The following is a 23,189-nucleotide window of genomic DNA, read 5'->3' as shown; positions in this document are numbered from 1 at the left end:
TATGAGTGTAGCCATCAAGTATAGTAACTAGATATAAATATGAGTAGAGCTAAAGTTATCAAGTATAGTAACTAAAAATAAATATGAGTTAGTAATGAAGACGTTAAGTTAATTATTTCAACTTTCATAAAAATAGCATTTTGAATTTGTTGGTTCAATAATTCAGATTCTCTAATTACTAGAGTCCACGAAAGGGAAAACACTTCTTATTAGAAGTTTTCCTAATTCACGTAACTCAAACTCAAGACTTTACTCTGTAGTTATGTTTAATATCTGTTTCGAGGTTCGACTAATTTAAATTCGTATTATCATATTTGATTATTAAGGGTAAAATACTTCTGACTAAGGATGATTACTCCTTATCCAAAATTCGAATTTTAAATATTTACTTAAAAATAAACGAACACTTATCATTTTTGCGGTATTAGAGAGGTATGAAAGTAACGTGTCACTTGATATAATGACACTTTAGCATGCTATCAAACAAATCTATGAAAAATTAAAACTATACACCAAAAAAATAATTAAAATTATGTCGAGACTAAAAAGTCTTGCCTACTATTTATGATTAAAGCATGAATTTTGTGTTCTAGAGTGTCAGAGGGTGTCATTTGCATAAATTTATGTTTGTGCAAATATTTTAAAGTAATAAATATATTCATTTATATATACTACTAGTTGACAAAATAAATAAAAAAATACCTATTCACGTGAAATCCTAAATATTACTGTAGTAAGATGTATATAGATATAAATAAAAATGGCTATATATGTATGTCTAGATTGAAATAGCAAATGACTCTGAAATTCTACAGAACCCACTTGGAGTGAAATTATGTGTACAGAGGCTTTAAATAGTGAAATGGTGTAGCAAAAGATAATATACATATATATATATATATATATATGATGAATTGTAGTGATCAGAGTCGGATTTATAATTTGAATTTGATGGGGGTCAATCTACATAACCTCGAATGCTTAACATATTGCACCCTATATAATATTTGTAGTGTTTAGTGAATTTTAACGCTCGTATATATATATACACAATGTTAAAAATACGAGATTCAGTTAAATCGATAATGTATTTTATATACATTTATGTGTATACCTTATGTAATATCTTTTATCCTATCCCTTTATTTAATTTTGTTTGTTTCATCAAATATGGGTTGGATTGGATGTGGTCCTTTAATTCTGGGCCGGTATCACATTTACTAGTAAACAATTTGTATTATTATTTTAATTTATAGTAAATAATAATAAATTTTAACGTAACAAAATAAAAGTTTAATACAATTTAAGATTACAAATTACACGTTTTAAAAAGGTTTATCTGTTAAAAAGTTATTACGACAAAATCTTTATAACTCAAATCCTAGAGAAGGTATATCAATAAAAAATCTTACACTAATGATATATATATATATATATATATATATATAACTTATACTTTATATGCACCAACATGACTTATAATAATAATATATTGACTCATTAATTTCAAGACATGTTTCGATAGATAATTAGTAACGGTTCAGGTACGAAACTCAGATAGACTTTTTACCTTTATTTCTTTGAAATTTGATTCTATGAGTATTACTATATATGTGGTTTATCATGTTACTTGTTGCATTTAAATTTGAAACATGTTACTTTGTTTCAAGTTTCAACAACTCTAATTAAAAAAAAAAAAAAGAGGAAATAGGAGATATATATAAACCAAGGTGCACCAAAAGAATCCAATGGTTTTATAAATTATTTATATTAACTAAATCATCTTCCAACATTTTATTTGACTTATTTGGAAATTGGACATACATATATTTTATTATTTTAAACTATTTTATAAATAAATCTATCGTTTTTAATATAATAAGATATAATTTTTAAGGACATATATATAAATATATATTTCTTTTTCCTTATTGCCCAAATAAAAAAAAATTGTTCCATATCTGTTTGTCTACAATTTGATTAGCAGAAAAGATTAATTAATAATCTCTACTTGCTTCTTGGCACAATAAAGGAAAGACAATAATATTAATGATAAATATAACTGTTGTTCTAAGTCCTTTTAATTAATTCATGTTGACCATTAAAATTAAAACAAATGGGAAGTTTATAATAATATCTTAAAAGAAAACAATTTTTTTAGCTGTATATATCATGATGAGAATGTGCAAGACATATATATCTGTATGAAAAGAGAAAGTATACCTGAAGAAATGGATCATATTATTAAAAAAAGAAACATGTTTTGTACTTAAAACATTTTGTTTGATAATAATAAGTACACTAAAGTCATATTATAACTACTTGTGTTGGCATACATGACCAAATGGTTAATTTCTTGGTTTTCAGTTTGAACGTGACTCGATTATTTTAACGTATTATATTTAATTTTAGATCATCAGTATATGTATCGAATATTTTTTACAGATATAATTTTTTATGAATTCTGAACTTTGAAAAAAAGGTAGTTTAATTATTAGATTATGATAATTACTAAACCACTTAAACTTGTGCCCCATGTATTTATATTTTGTTGCTACAGTATATGTTGAACTTCCTTACATTTTCTTTATATGTTTATTTTTTCATATTTTAATCAAATTTCCTTTATGAAAATTCTGACTCTATCATTATTTATTTATTTAAGAATGCAATTTTATCTTTTTCAAGTTAATTCTAAATATTTAATGCATATCTTCAGTTAATTCTTGTTTGAATTTTCTATAAATATATAAATTACTCTATATATATGTTACCATCATGTCCAATTCAATTTGAAACATACAAATGTGTAAAGTCTTGGTAGCAACTTAGCTATCATACTGTATTGGTTGACTTCTAATCTTCTATTACTTTCACCTTTTCACTTGTTATATATATATATATATATATATATCCCACATTGTTTGTTTCAAATTTTCCTTCTTTTGTTTTGTTTTAATCCCATACAATAATATATACCAACATGGCCATAGTGATTGATTGATATAACACATATAGACCTATAAACTTGACTCTTCTATTTGTACAATTTGTGTCATGTAATTTTCTAAAAGGAAAATAGGGTTATTCTTTTGTCAAAAATAGGAAAAAGCAAGTATCTGATCAGATCAGTCACGCGATAAGAGTAAAAACTTCACTTTGCTAAGACAGAGATTATTCGATTCCGGCCTAAAGCCTAAAGCAAGACGAAAACTTGATCTCAACCAAAAGCAAGAGAGGACCTTGACTTCGAGATAAAAGATTGATCAGTCGAACCAATATATAACTTTGATCCAAAGTTTGTATTTTTACCTTAAGAATATATAAAAATTATTTAATTTATGACCTAATAATGTAAAAGGGGAAAAAGTCACGAGCTTATGAACATTAATCCTGGCTCGGCCTATGATCTCAATCAATAAGTATTGCCTATATACATTCTTTGGTCAGCAGTGGTGAAGTCAGAAATTTTATTAAGGGTGTCCAAGATTTAATATATATATATATATGAATTTTTGACATATATATTTGGTATAGTTTTCTATAGTTATAGTAAAAATTTTCGATTAAAGGGTGTTCAATTGACCATCAAGGACTCGGTAGTCGGTGGAACCCTAATTTTCTTCATAATGCATATTTAAATTGCATGAGTGTGTGATGGAGTACCCCCCAAACAACACCTAAGTGTTTTCATAGTCTTCTTTTAAAGTTTTTAACGTTCGATAGTACTTAGCAAAGGTCCTAATGTTGGGAGGGTAGGTAACATATATGTACCTTTAATCAATTTTGTTTTAGTTTTGTTGTATTCAAACATGCGACAAAACACACGCTGCACTCTAAGGGTGTACATGATCGTGTTGATTCGGATTTTCATATATTAAATCAAAGTGTAAAATTTATAAATTTATAAATCAAATCAAATTAATAAAATTAGCTAACGTTATTAAATTAAAGTAAGGAAGTCAAGTAGTCTGTGACTGAATAGCTAACACATGAGTTTGAAGAACTTGAACATTGCTTTTAAGTGGGTTGCGGGGGTAGTATTTGAAATTTATGATATGATCGTGTTAATAACTGGATTCTTTATTGAACAACTTTCACATATAGCAAATACAAAATTCATATTTGTATGCTATAGCAAAATTTGCATAATTACGCTTCATAACAAACATAATCATGTATATTTCGCTGTACATATACAAAAAACAGTTATATAATTCGCTAGACATATACAAAAAAACCAATTATCTAATTCACTATACATATATAAAAGAAAGTTGTTGTATGCAAATCAATTGTATAATTTGTGTATGTATAAAACGTGAAAGAGAAAAAGACAAAAGAAAATTGGACAGGGAAATATTGTATAGTATAATTATAAGTGTGTAGGACAAAGATATATGTATCTGCATGTGTATATACAATTTTCTCTCGCTTTATACAACAAGAAACACAATTTATACAACTCGTTTCTGTTTGTATAAGCGATAGAGGCGAGAGAGATATGGGAGAGTGGCAAGCGAAATCTGGGAGAGGGGAGCGAAAATATATGTATATATACAATTTTTCTCGCTTTATTTACAAACACAAATGAAATTTATACATTTGTGTTTGTATAAAAGCAAGAGGGAGCGAGCGAGAGATGGAGCGAGAGAGAGAAAGTGGCGAGTGAGAGTTTGAGGGAGAGAGATGACTGACAAACAGTTTGCTACAGGGCATAATTAAATTAAAGTGTGGTTATAGCATTTAATTTGATTTATTAGTTTGTCATTATATACAATTTTCCCACTTTATTTAATTTTTGTATATGCATAAAGAATTTCTTAGTGCAAATATATAATTTAGACTAATGCTTTTATGTTTATAAGCTCAATTCATACATAACCTTCTAACTCCACAACCAAATTTGGTATAAATGTAAGTCATAACATATTTATAGCTAGAATTATGTGAAAGCAAGAATACTTTTTTCCATATAATTATTACAAATGAAAGAAAAAGAAGTGGATTAGTATCTTTCAATATTATTTGTTTGTAAATATAAATGATTAATCACTTAAACAGATGCAACTACTTTACATTTAAAGTGAAGTGATTGATTGATTGAGAGATCTCAAATAACAAAGGAAAACAGCTTAAGGTGTCTATCTTTGGTTCCAATCAATCACTAAGTTTGTATAGTTGATGTGGAAATAGTTACAATAAAGTTAACAAATGTGTCTCTTTTTTAATAAGAAACAACAAAATCAATCAATTTCATATCAAATTGGATTTGTCTCTTAAAAAATATGATAGTTAGAATCGATTTATGATCGACTTATTTCACTTTTTCAAGTTTTGGCTTGACATATGAAGTCGCATGTAGCTAAAATTCATACACATATATAGCTAAAGTTATGTTTAAAAAATCAAGCGAACGTATTTGAACTTTAGACATATGTAACTTTAAACACGTCATGTCTAAGATTGAGCTCGGCTAAAATGGGCTCCAATTAGTATCCTAATTTGATGGGCTCAAACCATGATAAAGTCCAAATCAAATAATTACAAAATTAAAAGTAGAGACAAATATGTGATGGTTCAATTCCAAATCAAAGCAGCCCATATATAGACAAAAGTGTCAGAGTCGTTGTCGATTTGGTTTGTGGCCCATTTCCAGACAAATGGTATACAGAAATCAGAATCTATCTAAAAATATTTAAATATTTAAATCTAGACCGACGTTGAACGCTTTAACTTGGCCACTGAAGAAATCGAAAATAAAAAGGGAGGAGAAGCAGTCGAGCTCGTTCTCTTTGCTTCCTGGATCCAAAGCAGTGTCATTAAAGGTTCTCTTTGCTTCCTGGATCCAAAGCAGTGTCATTAAAGAGGTTTCGTGAACTATTAAGGAACACATCCCGCGCATATTCTAGCTTTTAAATCAGATGCCATTGGAAAGAACAATGGAATGGGGAGAAGCAAAGACATTTCCACAAAGGTGTATATAAATCATATACAGTCATTGTCATACAACTATTATTTTATAGTAATCACAAAACATCTTTTTCATACAAGAAAAACATACAAAATGGCTTCTTCATTGTGTAATTTCAAGGAGCTAATGTGTACAAACATTTTAAGAACTTCACTACACAAAATTTAAAAAAAAAATGAAAATAAACATAAAAGCTGCTAATGATGAACCAGAGAAATGATTTTTCTTGTATAACCTTTTAGCCTCAACAAGGCCAAAATAGAGGTGTGAAATACCTCTGACGAGTTGCAATGAAGCAGATTGACAAGGTGTACCTCATTTATCTACAGTAGTCAAGTCAACCTGTCCGTGCCTTTCGATTCTTTTATTAATGGCATACGCAGCCTGCAAGGCGCAAGCTAAGATCCGGTCTTTCCCTTAGAAGAAAAGAATCGGCTGAAACCACGAGATTGTTTTTCAGGTGTAGGCGCAGCAGATGACGAAGAGCCAGACTTAGTAGGCCGGTGTTTAGGAGACTTTGAGCTGATTGGTGATCTCAATGGATTGTTCACTTCAGTATCCGAAGGACTATATGACACATTATATATATCCACAGGGGACTCACAAGTTGCTTTTACGGAACTGGCACTGTCCATTTCAGCTACATCATTGTCATGGATGTTCATGCTAGTGGTTGTCGATTCTTCCCGAAAGCCCTCCCCTTTTGAACTTCTATCGATGTATGGAGACCCCATAAACTCTGTCTGAGGACGCAACGAGTTCAACTGTTTACCTAGAAGAAATATGGTTTCTTGACACTCGGCTAGCTTCTCTGCTGCAGCAGTCAAGTCTTTCTCCTGGAGAAAATTAACAGACCACCTTCTTTAGACACTCACATTAGATTGAAAGGGACAGTCATTAAGTTATCAAAAGGATCTTAACACCAAATCGTTCGTACCAACTTATTTAAATTACTCATAGATTCAACATAAAAGTTTGGTGAGACCTAAAATTTATGTGGTAGGTTAATCTATCATTGATAAGCTATTTTGCAATCTAAAAGTGGAGTTTATTCACTAAATTACTCCCTCTGTCCCAAAATAAGTGTTGCTTTAGCAACACAAAAAGAAGTCCCAATGAGCTAAAACGCCACTTATTTTGGGACGGAGGGACTAGGACAATTAGAGGGGTTCCGGGGAATTAAGACTGCAAACCAGAGAAAATAGGAACTTCGGATTCAACTGTACAACACATTACAAAACTCAATGTTTACTAAAAACTATCAATTTCTTATCGTGGTCTTCGATCTAATTCGAAGTCCACTAATTAGCAGCGCATTGATAAAAGAAAATTATTCTTTTACTGTTATATTATGGCCTGCAGCAGAAACCGAGATCAACTAATTGATTTAACAGTAGTCTTTCAATGCAAGGTTATACATGATTTATTGAGTTTTGAACACATAGTGAGACTTAAAAGTCATCGAGATATCATATTTTTCTGACATTTGCTCATATATTATAAATGTTTAATGCGCAAATCTTTTCATATGCAATGGAACTTCTATCACTGAAACAGAACTTAGAGAGATGGAGCAAAACAAAAAAATATATTTGCTAGCAATAATGTGACACCAATAATAGAGGCAAAATTTATTTCAAAGTTCAGTTGCATAGCATCACTATCACTGAAATCTATTGTCTTTAACTGAGTTAGCATGAAATCAGATCAAAAGTTCAGACAACCAATGAGAAGCACAATCTTTTTCGAACTAAATTCAGTACTGTAAACTACTGCATCAAAACATACAACAATGTATTGGACTAATAGCTTATTAGGGTGCAAGAAAGCTACCTGGTTGGACTTCGCGTTGAGATCAGCAGCAGTCTCCATCCTGATTAAAACGGGAAATTAGATTAAATACAGTTTAAGTGCCACTTAACGTAATCTTAAATCAACATATCAGTTGTAAGCAATGCTGGTGACAGAGCAGTGAGTAACAAGCAGTCAAGTCCTACACCCTTTATATAGACAGCAAACAACAAGATACCCAGTGAAATGCCAGAGGTGGGATCTAGGGAGGGTAGAGTGTAGTTAAACCTTACCCTAACCTTGTGAGAGGTAAAGAAGCTGTTCCCGAAAGATTTATATACACAGCAAGCCCCAAGTAACTGAAGAATCTTAATCAGGGTGAAAACTCACAAGAGACCCTGACAACGGATCAACTATAAATTATTGAAATCACATAGAAACATTTTTTCTCCCTTTTCCTTTTCCTTTCATGTTACTCCCTCTGTTTCATTTTATGAGGGCCGGGTCCGGAGTAAAAGACTCACAAAACTTAATTTTCTAGGCGAATTCAGACATAGAATCTTCAAATCTTCTGAAATAAAACTTAATGAAACTACATAAAAAGTAAATAAGTACTAAAAGTTAATATTTCAAAATATAAGACAACCATGGTCAACGAAAAACTTTAGACTCTTTCTCATCCAGAGATTAGGGAAAAGCACAATGTGATAACTTAAAACTAAATTTGGATTATAAGATCTGACAATCAAAATTTAATAATTACAGGCCAATGTGGAACAAAAATGACTAACCTTTGCAGTTGCTCTTCGAGATCCTTGCAACTAGCTAAAGTATCCTGGTGATTCTTCTTTTCCTCTTGAAGCTCATTATCAAGACTTTCAATCTTGGCCTGAAGACGGTTGACTTCAGTTTGCAACTCCTCGGTCCGAGTTTCAAGTGAGTTATACGACTCTGCCATGCATTTGAGCTGAGTTTCAGCCAAGCTGTTTGCCTTTTGAGCAGATACTAATTGTGACTTAACATCTGCGAGAAGTTGCTCGGTTTCAGTCAATTGGGATTTAGTGCTCTCCAGGTTCTCAGAGTATCTAGCAAGATCAAGAGCCATATTTTCTTTCTCTAATTTCAATTGTTCAACCTCCTCCAACGAGCACTTCAAAGAGGTTGATGTTGACTCTGAAGTAGGAACAAGACTTCCTTCATGAGGGATGTCCGGATCAGAAGTAGAATCAGAAAAATGAGCACAACCATTTGCATATACCTCTCCTGAGTGCTGAAGATCTTTATTTTCTGGTAAAGCAACCTTGTCTATGCAATCAGAAGTACTTATTTCTGTTTCAGAATTCTTGTAACCAAGTATATTGAAGTGTAGTTGGCTCGCATTACTCAGCACATGAGAGAGATCAAGGACAAAATTCACCATACTCAACCTGTTGCTTATTACCTCAACATAAGTGGCAGAAAAATCATCTAATTTTTCATTGATTCCACTTCCATCAGGAGCTGTTCCCTGGATAGCCTTTGCTTCTTTGCCCAGAAAGAGTACAAAGTCATGAATTTGAGACATAGCATCTGCTAATTCTTTGCTAATACCATGGATAGACTCATTGCAGGACTTACTATCTTCTGAGACAGGAATTTCCTTTTCTAAGTTTGCCTCACCATCATCAAGAGAGGCCTGAGATTCAGTAGCAGTCTTAGGGGAAAGAGTTATCTCAACAATGTTCTTAGTTGATTGCGGTACGACGGCATTGCGCATTTCCTGCACAATCTCTCTGAGATCCTCTTGAATTCTTTGAATGTCAGCTTCCTTTGACAAAGACTCCAAAACAGTTGAAATTCTTGATTGGAGCTTCATGGATATGGATGCATCTAAAAGAGGTTGATGACTTGGTGATGATACTTCCTCTTGTTGAGATGCTTGATCTTCTGATACAATTGTCTCATTGCATTCTTTAAGCAGAGTATCTGGGCTTGTGCTGACATGCACAGAGGTGTCAACTTTTGTAGTTTCGGGTCTTGCATTTCTTGGAATGTCTGGACTTGAAACTGCTCCATTTGTGTCACTGGACTGATAAGCTAATTTCTCCATCTCCAAAAAGTCATCCATGAGATCCAGGTGACTTGCACTTTCAGATTTATGTGGACTGTCAAAGTTCTTTTCCTTCTTGACATTGGAGAGATCAGACATTAATGCTGTCGTCCAAGAGCTAGCACAACTAACATTATCGTCATTTCCATCTTCAGACATGGAAGCCAATCTTGGAAGATGATTTGCTTCATGGCTAAAGGAACCCTCAGAAGGCTGTCGCCGAATGGTGGACTTTTGTGGGCTTTTCTGTTCAAGATTTGCTTGCAGCTGTGCTTCCAAACTCTGAAGTTTGCTGGATGTCTTTGCACAAATACTCCTGGACGCTTGTAATTCACTGTTCCGGTGCGCCAAAGCTTCTTTCAACATCTTTGTTTCCTCCTCCATTGCCAGAAGGCGTTCCGTTAGTTGCTCATTCTCTTTATGGAACTTCTGCACACTATCAAATGAAAAATCTGGCAAACTGGAAAACTGTGGACTAGAAGGCCTTCCTTGAGATTTCTTTACACGACTGTCCCCGTAATCTCTACCCAAACTCTCAACCTCAAGCTTCATTTGGGCCAAGGCTGCAGGCCCCGGCAACTTCTTCCGGACAAGACCACGTAATCTCTGACACTCTGCTTCCAATTTTGCAATTTTCTTCACTCCCTCCAGGTGTTGTTTATTTGCAACTTCGGCAGACCGTACACTCATATTTTTCTCCTCATTACGAATTTCTAGTTCCTTTGAGTTAATATGGAGTTCATATTTCAGAGAATTTATCTCCCTTTCACATGACTCAATATTGCTCTTCAACATCTCTATTTCTGCTTCAGCTTGGGATTTTTCTTCACTGAGCTGTATCACCATGCTAGAACGCTCCTGCAAAGACCTTGAGAGTGCAGAATTTTCTGCTGCAGACCTGAGTAACTGTTGGTCCAAGTTAGCTATCTTTGCTTCAAACTCATGCTTCATTTTGTCAAACTGTTTGGCTTTATTCTGAATCACATCATGCAGCTTCTGTTCATGCTCTTCTTTCAAATTACGTATCTGCCGCATGCACTCCTTCAGTGCACCATCTAAATGTGATGCCCTGTCTTCAGCAGTAAGCTTCAAAAGAGTGACGGATTCCAGGTGATTTTTCAGTGTTGCGGCTTCTGACTCAGCCTTCTCCCAACCTGTCCAGACAGATGTCAATAAAATAACTCAATACTAAGTTAAAGAATACTTATTGCAAGAAAAACACAAGTCAATTAGGTATATCACCTGAGACAGCTTCTTCAGCAACTTTAGCGTGCTGTTTCACCAGGTTCTCCTTATTAGTCATTTCTGACTGCGCAGCAGACAACTTTTCATTCAAATCCTTGACTTCATCCTCTAAGCCATTCACTTGTTCCTCAAGAGACTTAACTTGATCCTCCAGTCCAGTCAAATGCGAATAAGATTCAACAGAAATTTGCACATACTTCGGTTTCTTGATTTCCTGTTTAGTCTGAAATACAACAGAAACCAAAACATAAATCACCAAGACAAATTGAATGAATATTTCTCACAATGTATAGTTGTCAAAACATTTCGAGATTCATTTACCAAACTGAAAACTATGTCGTCTTCTTTCTCGCACCAATAGAGACTAGAGAAGCAAACAAAATTTTAGAACTACACTAGAGCTTATAATTTATCACGTTAATATTTTAAGAACAACATCAATCAAATCTCAACCTGAAGCTATCAGCCTGAGAATTTAGTTAAATGTAGTAGTTCTTTGCTAGTATTGACCAAATAAAGCAGCAACAAGTAAAGCGTTGTTGTAGATGCAAAAACATTGACAGATTGTTTGAAGGGAAAGATATGAAGAACTCCAGCTAGAAAGTCTAATAGCTACGGTCACCACAATGAATGAGAAGAAAATGGAATTCCTAGTCAAGGAGCAAGCAGAAGGGAAAAAAAAGAAAAAGAAATGCACTTGTACTTAATTCTTTCTAATTAAATAGATATCAACTAACACACCTGTTCAACCTTAGATTCAGTTGAATCTGAAGGGGCAGATGCTGATTCCACTGTAAGAGCTGCAGGTTTCTCATTTGCAGTCTTATCTGATGATTTCTTCTTCCAGGGCCAACTCCTCCGGTCCATTGTAGACTGTTGGACAAGGAAAATATCGACTGAATTAAGTTAATGAATTATAAAAGAAGGGGCAAGAGAGCTTTCATAACTGAAAAGCACAAAAAATGCATCAAAAGTTCACATCACTTGATAGGAGATACAACAGGAAGTCACATTAAACCTTAAGCTGCAAGTGGTGGTCGTGCATAAAACTACAACACAACGAAAATACACGCTATGTCCAGATATTGTCCTCCTAATTTACTGAGAAGCAACATACACGATTATGCCCTGCCATTAGCTTAGATATACATTAGAAATGTTGCTATACCTGGAAAGGTTTAGACTTACTTGCAAATGGAACTCTGTTTCCTCCTTGCAATAACAACAACAACAACGTACCAGTGTAATCCTACAGGTGGACTCTAGGGAGGGTAGTGTGTACGCAGACCTTACCCTTACCTTGGAGGTAGAGAGTTGTTTCCAATAGACAACTCAACTCACGGAAAAACACTTCACATGCCACAACTAGGGATATACTTGCATGTAACTGCAATGCGACGAGAATTGGGGAAAGAATTCAGCAGAAAAGGAGGAAAATAGAGAAACAGCACTAAGGTGCAGGTATGATACAGGAGTAGAGGGAGCTGAGAAGGTAATCAAATTGTGTACACAAGCAAATAAACATAAAGGAAAAACACAGAATTACAAGAATCTGGCACCTGAAAACTTCCAAATAGGTAAAATCATAAGCTCAATGAGAAATATCAAAATGATATGCATATACTAAGGAATATTTACTCAGATCAAATACTGATGATTGTTTTTCCATAACAGAGCCAATTATAAGGCACAAAATGACCCCAGATGACATTGAATAGGCAAAAGTGGTAGTTACTGAAAGTGACACACCACCATAAATAATGAAAACTAACCATGAACATCACACATTTTCATATTTTAACAAGATGAATACCAAATCCAGAATAATCAATATACAAAGCAATCTGCATTGCTAAAATATGATCTTTTTTTTGCTAGAAGCAATATACACTAAACCTCGAGATTAAAACAATCACACCCCTTTTCAGCAAATACAATCAACTACACAAAAACAGCAAAAAGTTCAGAAATTCATCAAGAAAACGCATACCCTCAAAAAAGTAGACACACCACAATCTCTCATTACTTTTAAAAAACCATAAAAATCAAATCTTGTAACAAATGAGCTACTGAACTTACAAGGAAAAAAGAACTAAAATTTGTCTATAAAAAAGCAATGAAAACCCCAAAAACGGGAATTGAAACTGAAATTGAGATAACCCCACCGACAGAAAATGAGGTAAATGACAAGTTCATGAACCAAAAAGGAGGAGAAAAAAGAGGAGAAAATTTAAAATGAAAACAATCACAAAAATCCAAGCTAAATGGGAACAACAACAAAAAAAGAATAATTCTTTTCAACACCCATTGACACCATCATCCTCATCTTCAAAAAAAAAACTGTAACGGAAGAAAAAAAAAATCTACTCACCGCTAACAATGCAGCTTCTCTGCAACTTTTTATTAAAGAACACAAAAAAAATAACTATGACCCAGTTGATATTTCAGCTAAATTTTTAGGATCTAGTTCATAATTTGAGCTCTTGAAAGATAAAGTTTCAGTCTTTTTCACTTAAAAAAAAATAGAGAGAGAAAGTTTTAGAGAGAGAAAATGAGATCGCCGGAGGAGAAGGTGGTGTTAGTGGGGGGGAAGGGTTAAAAATATAAATATTCAATATTAGGTGTCACTTAAAAAGCAAGAAGTTGGAAAGAGCCAAAAATATTCAGGTTTTTATTTAATAAAAATAATTTTTTTTAACTAAAAAAAATCAAAATATACAAAATTATTATCTCTAGTTATATTATGTCTGAGGTATATAATCTGGATAGCAGTAAATTAAAATATTAAAATATTATTACCACTAGGAGATGTGACATGAAAAGGACAAGTTTACCCTCAAAGATTATAGGTGAAAGTAAAAATTTTTGACTTTTTAATCACATTTCAAAATCTTTGCATTTCTCAAATAATCAAAATAGAATTTTTTATATTTCATTTTAATTTTTGAATATGATCTATAAAAATAAAAATTTAGTAAATAAATTCGTGTTGCTATAAAATATATTGTAAAGATTTTATTTATTTCTAAAAAATTTAATGAATATTATATGTCAACTAAATATTTATAAAAATTCTATTTAATAAAATAAAATATATGAAGATCTTATTCTCCTATCGCTATAAGTAAAAATGTGATTTTTAATGACCTCACAAATGTGAAGCATTAAGATCTTTTTTTCCATAAATATCTTAATGTGAACAATTTATTCTTGCTTATAATATAACTTTTTAGTATATCTATAATAATTAATAAAATAATTTAAGATTAAAAAGTAAATTAAGGTAGGCTTGTGGGAGAAGCAAGGTGGGGGGTGGGGTGTATAATTGTAAGAAATAAATAGAGAATGACACAAACTGTAGTCCACACAGTCCAGCTCATTACTTGGGTGCTCTGTCTACCCCCCCACCCCCCAACCCCCACCCCCACCCCCACCCCTCTTTTTCAAAGATACCTACTTTCAACCATGCCCATAATTTTTATTTATTATTTTTCCACTCAACAATCGGAAATCAGTAAATTTGAATTCGTATCGTATTCATGAAAAGTATTTTCTATATATAATTTTTATACTCAAAATTTAAATATAAGATTTTTGATAAAGAAAGAGACGGTTTCATCTGTTGTATTATATTTAAATGGTCTCGAGACTTCACTATCATAATTTCCTGAGAAAAAAAAGAACTCACTTAAAACTCTTAATTTCTTTTGTAGTGTTCTTAGTAATGATTAATTTTGTTTAATTATGTATTTCATTTCTTTAAACAACAAATTTGAATAGTACTTGTTTCTAATGTTATCTTACTTTTTTCCTTCTTCTTGGCTACATCTATAGACACATTAATTGGATACTTCTTTTTTCAACTAATTTTATTCTTTAATTATATTTATGACTTTGTAATGTGTGTTATAAACCTAGTGCTAGAGCCTATAAAATAGCTTAAGGTTAATTAATACTGAAATTAATAGAAGGGAAATTTTGCTTTTGTGTTTCTCCTATTACTAGTGGAATATTTAATTTTTGGTAGAGTCTACTTAACTCAACATGCATTATTATCATAATCCAAAAAAAAAAGTACAATAATTCCCTTCATCTCAAAATTTTTGTCATGTCTCTTTTTTTACAAGTTTTTTAAAATATTATCTAAGAATGATTTTGATCAAATATTTATTAGTCTATTCAAAAATTATTACGTGAAACGTTTATTCTCTTAAAAAATAATTACTATCGAATAAATGAAAAAATAAAATCATTTTAAACTTTTTAAATTACAGCTAATTCGTTATAACTATATTTAGAAATCACTCGTTCTTCACCAAATAGCTCACGAGGAAACCACCATGAAAAACATATTTTTATTGAAACACTAGGAAGTTTCCTAATTTATCTATGTCAAAATACTGGTTTAATTAAATAAAAAATTATTTAGAATAGCAACCAATTTTATTTTTTGTTAGGAAATTTTAATTGAAAAATATTGATATTCTCTGTAATATATTTGACTTTGAAGTAATCACCATTTATTATTTTCTACATCTTAGGCTGTCTCACTGACATCCTTTTTATTATCTTATATTAAAACATAAATTTTATTTTATTTTAATCTCAAAATTCTTTATGCAAAGTTTACAACTATAAAAAGTTGACAGAGTGAGGCCTGACCTTTTTTTTAAAAAAAAAATCATTTATAATTTACAAACATTAAAAGTCAAAAGTGTTACAGTAATTAAAGAGTGCAATCAAATAATTTCTTCATTAAGCAATCTCACTAAACATGATTTGACAGTCTCCATTATTTAATTAATCTATAACAGTTAATGTTCATTAATTAACATTTCACTATGTTGTAAAACAGTAATAACATTTTTAAAATATAGTTGATTTACTGCCCAAATTGTATCTTCCTTATTAATTACGTTGTAATTTTCTCTTAATGTTTTTTTGGGGTAGTTGCTTAATTAAGAGTCCATTTAAACATTAGGAAACAAATTAAGTCACAAGAATTAATACCCAATGTGTAATACACCAATAAATTGAATTTGTTTATAATACTACCTTATTAAAGCTTATTAATTACGTTGTAATTTTCTCATAACGATTTTTATGGTAGTTGCTTAATTAAGAGTCCATTTAAACAATTAGGAAACAAATTAAATCACAATAATACACCAATAAATTAAATTTGATTATAATACCTTATTAAAGCTTTATCAGATATACTTTCTCCTTTTAATATCATTCATCCCTTTTCATATATCAAAAAAAAATAATCTCTATTTTACTTTGCTTCGTATCATTTTACATAATCGAAATTCATTCATCAAAATATTCAAAATATTAATAAACGAACAAATAAAAGTGAACAAAAGGACTAAAAATGAAGTCTTTAATTGTGAAGACAAATTAAAATAGTACTAAAATGTTGGTTGCTTTATTGATCTCTAATCATATTCTTAATAGTAGTTTAATTTTTTTTATTTTTTTTTATGATATCTTAAATAGAAATAATGGTTTTTTAAATAAATATAAAAAAAGGGGTGTAAAATGGAATAATATTACTATTTTGGAGGGTGTAAATTAGATTTGAGAAAATCTAGGGAGGATCTATATGTCGTTTTCAAGTAATTAAAAGGGTCACTTTCAACCACTGAGAAAAATTAGAGTGTTTAAGGCATAAAAATAACGAAACATGTGCAGTGAATATAGTACACATCTATGAAAAAAAAAAGATGTACATGTTGATGTAGCTTTTATTTAGGTCCATCAATTATATATACATTTTCGCTCGCTTTTACTTCGCATATTTTGAATTTCCTACTAACGATAAACAGATAGTAATATTTATCGTATTATATGTATTAAGTGGTGTTTAGGTTTAAGGCTTGAAAATTTGTTTTGGAAGATAAAGTAATTATTATTGTGTAAAGAAAATAAATTATATTGGTCGATTGAAAATGGTAAGTAAAAATAAAAATATATTTATCAAATTTACAGTTTCTAATCAACATTAATAAAGCTAGTCAGTAAAATAAACCTCACGAGTTGGAGAGTACTTCGCTCAGAGGTGAACTTTGGTCTCACGATTGATTTTTTTAACTTATACCAGTAGCATTATCTTGTGGACCCAATGCAGATTGATTTTTTTTTCCCAAGCTACTGTCACGTAGCTGAAAAGGGTAGAAAAATACTTATAAAATAAGTTCATGAGGTAATAAGACCTTAGTATAGTATAAGCGTGTCTTTGGAACTTCGAGCATAAATTGAGAGAGTATTTATGCATTTTCCCTAAAAAAAGCTCAAAAAAATAACATCATTATAGAGAGATTTAACCGTACGATTCCATTTTTTTTTTATGTAGTCATATATATGATTGGGATCTAGAGGTAATTATAACAATTGGACCACACCACAAAAAAAAAATGCATTAATGAGAAATCATGAAAATAAGGAGCTCTTTATTGTGAATGCGTGATATATAGGAAATGTGCAAAAATTATATTATACATATAAGTCCAACAATAATGATTTTTATGATTATCTTTTGGATTTTGCCAAAATTTGAAGATTTGATAATTAAGTCATTATTTTTTAAGGATTAAAAAAGGGAATAAGAATAAAAATTTAAAGAAAAAAGACCCTTGAGATTTTTGGTAATTTTGTAACTAGATTTTGAATTGCTTTTTCATATAATTTGCTAAGAAAAGAAGCAACAACAAATTAGATTTTTTACACTTTAGTAATAAATTTCTTTAATGAGAAATTTAACTACTCCTTAATGAATGTGTTTTGTTTTTTTTATCTTAAGTGACATTTTTTTCACGCATTTCCAATTACTATATTTATGTATTATATGAAGTAGTTGGTAAATTTTATACTATCAACTTTATACTAAATTAAGGAATACGAAAACGAAAGTTAACTCCTAGCCCCATCCCCCCCCCACCCCACCCCACCCCACCCCCAAAAAATGCTCATATTATAAAAATAGGTTTTTAATAAATATATATAAGAATTATATGTGGATTCTGAATTTTACGAAAAATGTCATATTCTATCGTCGTTATTCTCTACTCATGTATATCGAAGTTTCACCTGCTATTTTTGATTTCGAAGCTTATGAGCATTATATATCAATAATGATTAATAACACTTACAATAATAGTCTAGATATACGTAATATTAAATAAAAAAAAATTGTGAAACGAAACTTTATTTAAAGGTTAATAAATATAATTCATTCTATCATATTTTTAACATTGATATTCCACAAATGAACATTAAAATGTGTTGACAATTACACTTTTTTTTTGTGTGTGTGAAATGTGAATTGTTCTTTTTAGCCTAGGTACATTGGTAAAGAGTCGCAGATCCATTAAATTATTTTTACAAAGATTGCTATTTTATTTACTTGTACTTTTTTTTTTTAGGTCCATTGTATTTAATTGTATCTTTTTATTTATTTGGGTCCATTGTATTTAATTGTACTTCTTTTACCTTCATTCTTCTGCACAATAAAAGTTAACCATAACGCTTCTTTTAACCTTCTAATTACTCTCTATTTCCCCACTACGTACTAGTTAGTAGGTACAGTCATTCACCGTTTATCATAGTAACTTTTTTTTATCGATTTTTTTACATGATATTGATATTAAAATTTGAATCGTATATTAAAGACTCATTTCTAGGGCAGAGCTTAATATATTTTTTTCTAATCTCATTGCTCAAACACAGAATCTCTTATAAAAAGTGATAGGATCTGAATCATTCCATCGCAATCTTTAACATTGATTATTTATTACTAAAACTTTTAGGAATAATATAGCTAGACTTCTCTAAACTTGATATGTTTCATCAAGTACGTACATTCTTTAATTACTTTTAATTTTAATTACCCCATTGAGTTTTGTTATTTAATAATTATTTACCCCAGACGAGATAGACGATAAAGAGCATGAATATACTCTCAAACAAAATATATGATATTTTAGACGAATTTCATGAAAGACAAAATTAAAAAGGTTTGTTATGTTTATGTTTCTTAATTTAATAAACTTTACAGTAAGAGGTGAGTGAGTTGTTATTGTTTTTTGACAGCTTTCACTAACTCAAAGCAATCATAAACTGCACGAAGTGCCCATTAACTTTAGGTTAGATCGATGCAGGCTTTTTAGTATATGCAATTCTACTATTCTACTACTACTTTTTATTGTATTGTTGATGAAACTTTTTGATTTTTTCTATTTTATGAAATAACGATAAAATTTATATATATTTTATCTTCTTTAGATTTTACGTAATATTGTTATTGTTATTAATAGTGAAACAAATAGTTGGATAAGTGTAACTAGCTAGTTCTAATTATAATGATTAAAAAGGGTAGTATTCAAATTCCACTACTAGACCTTTATTATTCATTCACTAATTACTAATTATGTGAAAAAACATAACTTTTACAACAAATGATGAAAAATGGGACAATAAAAGATTTGTTTGGTATGGAAAACATTTTTCATATTGGAAATAAATCTCATAATGGCCTTTTAAAACTTACTTCATCTTTTGCGGCGGTTTCAGAATTTTTATTAAATAGTCTAAAATATATATTAAAAAAATATACACATATAAATAATAAAAGAGATTTAATATTTATCATATATATATATATATATATATATATATATATATATATATATATATATATATATATATATATATAATAATTAATTTTTTTTTATCGATGAAGGTCTGAATGACTACGTTCTACTCACTTGGTTTTGCCTCGAATTATCTCCTTCAATTCCAATGTCATTTCTTAACTATCTCATTTCATAATATATTTTTTTAAGTTACGTGTGATTTTTTTTTTTAATTTTAGTATCAAAATTTCATGATTATTTTATTTGTTTTTCACCAAACACACATTAAGTGTAATTTGGCGGACCTAGTCCAACTGTTTGGAAAGAGCCAAGACATGGACATATACAGAAATTAATAACTCTAGTCACTACGTAATGACAGCTATTTTTCATCAATTTAATGAATAAAATTAACATATACTAAAACAATACGACATAATATTTAAATTTATTATATATTCAACTTATATTTACGTTCTTCAACTTTTCGTATGCACAAGTAGGTCAAGTAAAACGTATGTGTCCATTTATTCAATTTTATACAGTTTCAACTGTCTACTTATCTACATTCAAAATTGAAGAATATAAATATCAGTTGAAGCTAAATTAAATAGCATATTTATGTGTTATAATAATTTATTTAATGATATAAATATTTAAATTTCAATAATTTAAAAAGTAAAAGTAGAAAAAAGAATAAAAAAGCAGGTGGGTGACAACAGAAATTATCCCAAAAAAATGAAATCAATCAGCACCGTCACAAACAGGTCTTTTTTAGACAACATGGTCCGGTTGTTATACGACCAATGAACCCACTCGAACTTCCAAAATTTAATGTTACACATACCAAACCAACACTAACTTATATAGCTCGATCCCGCTCGGTTCGAGATCGATTCAAAATTTAATATTTATATTATTATTTTTTATCTCAATTTTTTTCATATTTTTTCATTTGTAAAGTAATTCTTTTCATTTATATTGAATTTTAAAGAGTAAAAAATGAGTCTTAAACAAAATGATTTATCGAAATTTAGTAGATTTACATGCATACTATTGTGTTCGAAAGAAGCAATTACCAACAGTCATACATCTTGTTAAAAGAAAAAAAAAGTTTTAGTTTTTGCAAAAATTTAAACACTAAATTTGTAAAACTTATAGTATTATTGAAAATAATTTTGAAGAAAAAAAAAAGTTTTAGGATTTTGATATTTTTGTCTCTTTGGCTATGCATTTGGGGTTATAGTGGATTTTTGGATGTATTTAGGTGCACCATTCTCAGTGACAGTGAGTAATACTGCACGGAAAGACGTGTGGACACCACCAATTACCTTTTTTATTTTTTTCGATCTCTCGTTTGGATTCAATATATATGTTAAAATTTAATGGAATTTATATTTTCATCGAAGAGGTACACGTAAAGGAATGAAACACTTTTTAATTAACAAAGATGTCTGTATAACTAAAACAATCACAAAATATCTGATTAAGAATAAAAAAATTTTTATCACTCCTTCCCAATTCTCGTTGACATGCACCAGCAATTTCAACTTCACTCAAACAATTGTTTTTCCTCTTGGTTTTATATAAATAAAAAAAAATTATTATTCTAAAATTATCTGTAGTTAATTCAGATAAATATAATGAAAGTCGAAAATGAAGGTGCAAGTGGACTGATGAACCGAGGGGCTAAGTGACTCGAGAGTGAGTGAAGATAGGTTGGCTAGATGTGGAATGACTTTCATAGAGCTTTTTTTTTCCATACTTTAATTCTAAGAAGTTATTTTTTTAAAGAAAAATAATTTAATCAATCAATAACGTCTTCCTCAAAAAAAAAATTTAAATAAAACCGTTCACGTAATTTATCATAATAGTGTAAACAGAAGTCAAAGAAATCCAGCAAATCCGGATTATTACAAGGATAAAAATGCATCAATTTTTAGTTTTGGAAATTGGTCAATCATTTTGTATATTTATATTTCAGTTAAATGATTAAAAATAAAAAATCTCGAAAATAGCTTCATTGATACGTAAAAAATCTTAAAAACGCTCATATTAAAATGTAAAATATGTTATATGCCTAGAGTTTAAATCAACTAAAATTTTAATGCTATATCAAACATCGAGTAAAAAATAAAAACCGACAAATACAATATTGTAGTTAGGGACGAAACGCCACATTTGTTATTTGTGTGTCCCATGAAAAGGACCAGGTTCCTCATAAGCTGTGTTTGATAGCTCTTAAAATCACCCAAACACGCCCTTGTCGGTAACCGTCGGTAGAGTAAAAATTAAAACAAGACCATATTATTCCTTATTACAAGGTGAAAATGAAAGGCTAAAATTATTTATTTATTTATATTAGAAAAGCTTAGGTTATATATTATATTTACATAGTGAAAAAAAAAACATAAAAACATCAATTTATTTGACTTTTATAATGTCGAATATCATGTATATATCATAAAAAATTGATAAAATAATAAGTAATTTTTTATTTTAACCCAAAATTTTAAACTCGCAAGCTTAGAATAAAAGCGCTTAAAATATAGGATGTGCTTTATATCTTAACTTGAAAATTTATCGATAATTTTTAATTTATTTGTCACTAATAGACATCTATCTAACTAAATTTTCATACAAATCATAATTAAATATGGTAATTACATAAAAAAAATTATTTAGCTATGAAATTTTATTTATCACTGATTTCTTATTTTCTTGCAAGTAGGGTTTACTCAAAGTCATAGGTGTAGAATCTCACATCTGGATTAGAGAAATTAAGAATTGTATTGATGATTAAAATTGTTAAGTACATACTCTTATTACTACTATAATAATAATAATAATGTAATGATAAATAATCTAATGTCGTAATATAATCCTAATAATAATATAATTTTATTGTAATCTAATCCTAATCAATATAAGTAGACTAATTTCGACTTTAATTTTACGATAGTGTTGTAAACTCGTTAGTCAGTTTTATTGGACCTATTTCTTTGATATGTTTGAATCGTCCACTTCCTTTTTCACCAATACATACTGCAAACACGTTAATCAGTTTCATTTAAGACACCAATTGACGAGGGGCTATCGCTTTTATATTTATACCATAAATATAACTAAATTAGGGTGAAAGCCAGCTCAAAGAATTATTGTTAATTAATTAATTAATTTATCATTATTCACCCATTACTTGCTTTAATTCCCACGTGGGAAAAAAAATAATTTAGCTATTTTAGTACTAGACATACCATCTACTTCATTGAAAGCCTTTTGTATTTCCCCACACAATTATGTGTTATTTGTACTATTGTTTCTTTCTATTGACCGTTTCTTTTCAGGTCGATGGTTTATAGGTAATAATCTCTCTGTTTTATAAAGGAAGAAGTAAGATCAAACGTACATTATATTCTTTTTAAATTTCACTAAAATTACACTGAATTTATTA

General features: G+C 30.0%; 1 protein-coding gene across 4 annotated transcripts; it reads right to left on the bottom strand.

Moving 5' to 3' along the window:
• Positions 1-5,966: 5,966 nt before the first annotated feature.
• On the bottom strand, positions 5,967-13,805 carry LOC101257958 (filament-like plant protein 4). 4 transcript variants are annotated; one of them, XM_010322117.4, is made up of 6 exons: positions 13,471-13,805; positions 11,841-11,972; positions 11,097-11,322; positions 8,557-11,008; positions 7,808-7,847; positions 5,967-6,810 (listed from the first exon to the last, which is right to left on the bottom strand). In XM_010322117.4, the coding sequence occupies exons 2-6, from the start codon at positions 11,964-11,966 to the stop codon at positions 6,373-6,375; spliced, it is 3,282 nt and encodes a 1,093-aa protein (XP_010320419.2). In that variant the 5' UTR covers positions 11,967-11,972; positions 13,471-13,805; the 3' UTR covers positions 5,967-6,372. The 4 variants fall into 4 exon arrangements, with proteins under 4 accessions (XP_010320419.2, XP_069153565.1, XP_010320420.2 ...); XM_069297464.1 differs by having other exon boundaries at positions 13,090-13,704; XM_010322118.4 differs by lacking the exon at positions 13,471-13,805 and adding an exon at positions 12,659-12,819.
• Between the last annotated feature and the right edge of the window lie 9,384 nt (positions 13,806-23,189).

This window comes from Solanum lycopersicum, chromosome 4, assembly GCF_036512215.1.
Source record: "Solanum lycopersicum chromosome 4, SLM_r2.1".
NCBI lineage: Eukaryota > Viridiplantae > Streptophyta > Magnoliopsida > Solanales > Solanaceae > Solanum > Solanum lycopersicum.
This window is presented reverse-complemented; position numbering and strand designations above follow the sequence as displayed.

Excerpts from the sequence above, each read along its gene's own strand:
- LOC101257958 (XM_069297464.1), bottom strand. The coding sequence starts at position 13,122 with ATGAGAGATTGTGGTGTGTCTACTTTTTTGAGG. Across the intron at positions 11,323-11,840 it reads CTGAATCTAAGGTTGAACAG|ACTAAACAGGAAATCAAGAA; the intron begins GTGTGTTAGTTG and ends GTTGTATTTCAG. Across the intron at positions 6,811-7,807 it reads TCAACGCGAAGTCCAACCAG|GAGAAAGACTTGACTGCTGC; the intron begins GTAGCTTTCTTG and ends AATTTTCTCCAG.